Source organism: Podarcis melisellensis (genome assembly GCF_964234715.1).
Source record: "Podarcis melisellensis genome assembly, chromosome: 10".
NCBI lineage: Eukaryota > Metazoa > Chordata > Lepidosauria > Squamata > Lacertidae > Podarcis > Podarcis melisellensis.
Genome location: NC_138542.1, coordinates 31,625,976 through 31,631,975, shown reverse-complemented (window position 1 = coordinate 31,631,975; position 6,000 = coordinate 31,625,976). Strand labels below are relative to the sequence as shown.

General features: G+C 54.2%; 1 protein-coding gene across 2 annotated transcripts in view; it reads right to left on the bottom strand.

The window, feature by feature from the left end:
- The window catches only part of DYRK2 (dual specificity tyrosine phosphorylation regulated kinase 2), a 22,979-nt gene extending 17,520 nt beyond the window's left edge, over positions 1 to 5,459 (bottom strand). Inside the window, exons 1-2 of one of the 2 annotated variants that reach the window (XM_081928048.1) lie at positions 4,622 to 5,459; positions 3,565 to 3,710 (exon numbers count right to left, since the gene is read on the bottom strand). In XM_081928048.1, the coding sequence (XP_081784174.1) occupies positions 3,565 to 3,710; positions 4,622 to 4,703 (228 nt within the window). In that variant the 5' untranslated portion in view covers positions 4,704 to 5,459. Of the gene's footprint in view, positions 1 to 3,189; positions 3,325 to 3,564; positions 3,711 to 4,621 lie in introns of those variants that run through there. The other variant, XM_081928049.1, reaches the window with a different exon arrangement.
- Between the last annotated feature and the right edge of the window lie 541 nt (positions 5,460 to 6,000).

The window sequence follows — 6,000 nt, the reverse complement described above, 5'->3', positions numbered from 1 at the left end:
CTTTTACAATGTATTGCTATTGCATGGGTGCCAGTTTAAATAACTGTACATGGCAGCGGTGATCTTAAAGTAAGCTGCCCATGTGGAACATGTCATCATGTGGTTCAGGTGCTTTTCAATACAACAGCTTCCATGGCAGCCATAATGTGCTGACCAGACTGCAGAGGAATCTGAAAGAGATTAGAATTGCTGGGTGTGGTGACAATGAAATGGGCCAAAGTTTCCCAGGAGTTGGAGAAAGGCACTAAACTGCATGACTAACAGCAGAGGGGAGTGAACTTAAGGAAAGTGAAAACAGGTAATGTTCACAGGTAAATGTTGTGAGAGTGGGAGGGCATGTTGCTCTAAGCAAACAGCCAAGGGAAATCATATTCGCTTCAGCATAGCATGGATACGGGAAACAGATGGGATGATGAAGACAAGGGAGCAAAGAGACGAGGATGTGGAGATTGGAGAATAGATGTTGTGCCATTGTTATCATTCACTTACAAAGTTTTTTTTTAAAATAAGTGAAGTGCTTTAATCACAGTATCCCAGTGGGCTTTCATTTCCATTTTACAGATGGGGCTGAGGCCAAGAGAGACTTGTTAAAGACCACCTACTGAGTTTTATGGTTGAACAGGGTTCTGAACACCAGCTACCCAAGACCAAACACAGGGTGCTAAACACAGGATCAGGTTAGGAAAGAAAACAGCTGGACTGAAAGAGAACACTAGAAGCAAATAATCTTAAAGGAAAGTGAGTGACGGCCCCTCATACAGGATAAAAAACTCTGTGATCAGAGACTTGCAGTGCAATAGAAGTGTTGGGGGAGGGAACAAAGCCATATCGTCTGAGAAAGCTCCACTCATAACACACAGTCGTCCATCTGCTTAGCAACACAGGTTGCCATAAATACAGAGCACAAGCCAAAGCTTCTTTTAAGGCAAACAGCACTTCCCCATATGAGATCACTTAGGCATTTGAGAAATCTCCCATCTCTGGCTTCAGACTCTCATATTATTCTATGAGTAAAATCAAACTAGGATCAAGACTGCTAAAGGGACAAAACTGTAGGAGAATTTGAATGCAGACCATTAATAACCTATTGAGTAAGGAGAGTGACAGCAGATTCTCTTTTGAGGATTATATTTTCTTTTAAGAAGGGGATTATTGAATTCATGGGTTAGCTTTATTCAAGGGGGAAGTTGTATCTCTCCCTGTGTGGTATCAACCTTTCCAACTTTGCAAGGCTGGAAAAAACATATGTAGGTGGGATCAGATTGTTGTCATCAAGGAGAATCTGGACCCACCAGAAAGATATTCAACCACTCGAAGAGCCCCTTATGGTTGAGCCTTTTAGTCACTGCAAATCCATGGGGGGGGGGGACAAAGGAAAATGCAAATTTCCACATGCTTTCCCCTGACCTAATATTGCATCCAGCCATTTCACTCCTTTTCACCTTCAGGAAAGTTAAATGGACCTGAAATGTCTTGGTCTACAGGCACTGAGCATAATCAACATGTATTTTTGCATGGCAACACTTACCATGTGAAATATACAATATTGCCAGCTATCTGCAACCACCATACTACACGCAAGTCACACTACTTGCATGCATCCACTACCATATAACACGTATGCATCCTTCTTGATGTAATACATGTATATTTAAGGCCATTGAATGATCATCTTAATGACACTGGAACACTGGAAGTGCAATGCTGATGTCCAAATGTGGATATGTCCTCCCTTGCATCAGGTCTTAATTGGACCAGGTTTGGCTCTGGAACTGATTTTCAGTATTAGGAACCATCTAAAAATGATGTACGTCTATTACAAGAATAGTCTCTGAACATATGCTTCCTTTTCTCCTCTGACCACAGCCACTAGCACTACACATATCTGGGAGGAAAGGGATTTCCAGGTCAAAGACTTGCAGCCCAATGTAAGCCCTGCAATCTTTTTGTTTGTTTGCAGAAATTAAGCACCACCCACAATTTATCTTACATCAAAGAAATCGCATCAGTCATACCTTTAAAAAGTTTTTTAAATTTCAAAAAATGCAATTGCTACATCAAAGGAATATAGAGGACCAGAGCTTTCATGGAAATGAGCGTTATGTACTTTTCTTTTTCAGGTTCAGTGCTGCTGCTACACCACTGTTATACAGGTTATTTCTGGCCTGACGGGCAATCTTTCTCCGCCCTTCATAATCATCAAGCTTGGGAGACTGCATCCCAGCAGATTAGCTACAACTGGAAGATAAGGTGAGAAACCATAGCGCTGTAAGTAATTCCACCAGATAACACCCATTTGCCTAATTTAACTGTGTTTACAATCACAATGCCATTCTCTCACTCACTTAGTGGCCCTGCTGTTCCACTAGGAATGGGTAATCTATCCGAAAAGTTCTGACAATTAGGAGGGGAAACTTAATTTTTCAGTCTGAGAAAGAAGGCCACTCTTCAGCGATGAAGTGGTCAGCCTACTTTCCAAAGCTGTTTCTGCCTCTTTTCACCAGACACTCATTCGACCATGGAATAGGCTGAAGCGTGAAGGGGGGGGGTCTGCCTTATTAAGAGAAAGGAAGCCCTAGAAAGCATTGCAGCACCCAAACTCACAGTGACTCCTCTCAGTAAAAACTCAGTAAAACTCCTGTTGTTTGAAATCTGTGGAGCACAGACTCCGATGCAGTTCATGCCCCAGGTTTGCAGGTTAAGTAGACAAAGGTCACCCACTCACTCATAGAGACCCATAGGGCAGTTCCAGCAAACTACCCCCTCCGGGGGAGGGGGGAGAGAGATTTGTTGCTTGCACTGGGAAAAGTGGCCACAGCAGATGTGATAGAAACACACTGACATGACTCACGCCACAGGTGACCTGACCTGACCACTCTTCCACCTCCGCCCAAAACTGTTCATCACACAGTGGTGCTCTCCAGACTCCTCCACCCAGCAGAGGAACAAACAGCACCCCCACCCACCCCCTTACATGAAGCAAAGACTGGCTTGCCACAAATTTGGAGCAAGTGAAAAAACACACATTGCCACCTAGAGAGTGGCGGTGGGTGGGAGGGAGGGACATGAGACCATTAAACATGATCTAAGTGGCCCATGGTGCCACAGGGAAGATTCAATGAGGGCAAGATCCCTAAGCAGCTGGGAAAGTTGCCTTCTCCCTCCTCTTTCCCATCTCCACAGAATTACCTGTTGAAACCAGACCGGTAACAGGACCAAGACGTGTTGAGACATGCTGTGGATAATTAATAGGGCTCCTCCATGCTCAGCCGGTGTCCTTCCTCGGCTCATTCACAGATCCCACTCAGACAGGCTGGCTGGCAGCCTGACTGTACCTAGCACATTTATTGCTATTAATACTCGGGAGAGGAGGAGCAATGCGGGGGGGGGGTGTCTGGTGGAGGGGGGGGGCTTAGGAGAGGCTGGCACAGTATTTTGAGAATGGAGAGGACTAAGCTGGAGGGGTTAAGGGCTGACAGGCTTCACTTCCGATTGCAAATAATAAATCCAACCCCCGCCCCCCCACCAACCCACCCAACTCCCCACCCCGTGTCTCCGTCTCACCGTGTGGGCGGCGCTGCTGGGCTTGAGCGGCGGCAAAGCGATGGGGGATGGCGGCCCGGTCCCCGCGCCCGCCCGGGAGGCCCCTCCGGCCCCGATCCCCGGGGAAGGCTGGAACTGGCGGGCGCTGTCGCCTCCTCCCCGGCTGCCTGCGGAGGAAGGGAGAAGAGAGCTGCTGAGCGCCGCGGAGAGCCGAGCGAGGTCGAGCAGGCTTCGGTTCAAAGGCAGGGGAAAGTGGCTCAGGAGGTGGGAAAGGGAGCCGAAGGAGCCCCCTCCCCACCAGCGCCCCTCCTCCCCTTCTCCCCCCGCCTGCTGCCATCGCAATACTGTTTGCGGGATCATGAGGGGCTAATCCACAAACGTGGCACCGCCAGAGCACACGCGCCGAGAGAGGAGTCCGTGAGCGCAGAGGGCTAATGAGAGCGGTGGCCATCGCTCGTTAACCCAGTTAAACCTTTCATCCGCGATTAACCCACAACCATTAGGAGCATAAGTGGGGAGCCAAACTGGATTTGCTCGGCGCGATCCCCCCTCCCTCCCCGCACCGTCTGTCTGGCTGTGAAGAGGAGGGCAGGAATTAGCGCCTCCAATCCGGTTCCCAACCTCTCGCCTCTGCCTCGAGGGAACAAGACCAACCCTCTCCCCAGAAACAGCAACATCACCTCGGTCTCCCCACCCCGATTCAACATAAACACACACCCGCCGCGTCGTGCTCGAGTTGCCCTTCCCCACTTGCGAACTGACCCAAACTTCCCGGTTCGGGAGAGAAAAGCTCGCTGACTTGCGAGACGCTTCCCAGGCCGAGCGCAGGAAGACTTGGATGGGGCGGAGGGGAGAGACAGAGCGGCAGCAACGTGCAGAGACGTGTCTTCCCCGCACACGACCACTTTTGGAGGAGCAGCTGAAGAGAAAGGATGAGGCGCGCACCCGCACCCGCACGCACACACACACACCCGCTAGGGCTCGGTCTCCAGCGCTCGGCCTGGGCTGGGGGGGGGGGCAAAGGGGCCGCGGTAAGTGAAAGCGGTTCGCTCCTCTGCCCACGCCTCGTCCTCCTTACCGGCTGGGCACGAAGCAGCCGCGGCTCCGCCGGCTCCCGCAGCCCCGGCAGCGCTGGCAGAAGGTTTCCTGGTGGTTAACATGGCCGCTGGAGGAGGGGGGAAGACATTTCAGGGCTGCTGCTGCTGCTGCTGCCGCGGCGGCGGCTCCTCCTGATCTTTGCCTCCTCCGCTCCTTCTCGGCCTCTCCGACCCTTCTCCTCGCCGGCGGCGGCGGCGGCAGCAACCACTACACCCCGCAGCCGCGCGCTGCTCCGCGGCATCCGTCTCCCCCCCAAGCCCGGGCCCGCCGGGCAACGGCCCCCCCTGGCCCGAGCCCCCTTGTCTTCCTCCTCTTCGTCGTCGTCGTCGTCGCCTCCTTTCTCCAGCGGCAACAGAGGCGGCGGCAGCAGCAAAAGCGCCGCCGCCGCCCCCCGGCCCAAACACATCACCCCGCCACTTTCCAGGATCCCCGAGTCCCTTCGCGTCAGGGAACGGCGGCGAGAATCCCCCCTCCTCCGCCTCCTCGCTCCTCTCAGGAACAAACCGAGCCCGCCCTGAGTGCGAGGGGGGGGGGTTTGCAATCTCCGCCCCCCGCTCCCCCTTCTTCTCCTCCCTCCCGTCTAACGCAGCCGCGCAAGCCTTTCCCGCCGCCTCTGCGCGCCCAGGGCGCTTTCACTTTCAAAGAAAAACCCAACAGGCCGCGCGTCGTCGTCGTCGTCGCGGGGCGGGCGAAAGAAAACTGAGGCGGGAGGAGCAGCAGTCTCCACCCCGCCGGGGAGGGAGGGAGGGGGGTTTAGCAGCAGCAGCAGCAGACCGATGTCCTCCCTGCCCTCTCGCCTCGCCTCTCCCGGCGGGGCTGCAGCTGTCCTCGGCTCGGAGCTGGAGGGACCGTCCCCTTCCTCTCTCCCTCCCGAGGAAGTGTGGTGGGGAGAGATGAGCGAGTGGGGAAGGAGCGAGGGGCGGAGGGCACGGCGAAAGCGGCGAATGAGGGGAGCTGGGCAGCCCCCACTTCGTGCTGGTCACAACACACACAGAGGCCACTCCGGGACTGGAGTCCGTGCAAAAAGCCCGGCCTCTTCTCCTCCCTCATGTTTCCAAGCACGGCTCTCGCCACCTGGTCACCTGCTGCCCTACACGCCTCGCTGGATCCGCGCAGGAAACGCGCGCTCGGGCGTCCCCACCGCGGCCCGCTATTCCCCCTCAGGCCCATCTCCGCACGAGCGCGGGCCACGCTCGGCCCTCGAGGGGGCTTCCCCTTTGTGCGGACGAAGGGATGGATGGCGGGCGCCGGGGAAAGCCCAGCCGAGGAGAGGGAGGGAGCGAGACTTGGGGCGAGGAGGGAAAAGAGGTGTGAAGCGCTGGAGGGCGGCGGGAAGAAAGGGCTGCTGGACAAGGGATC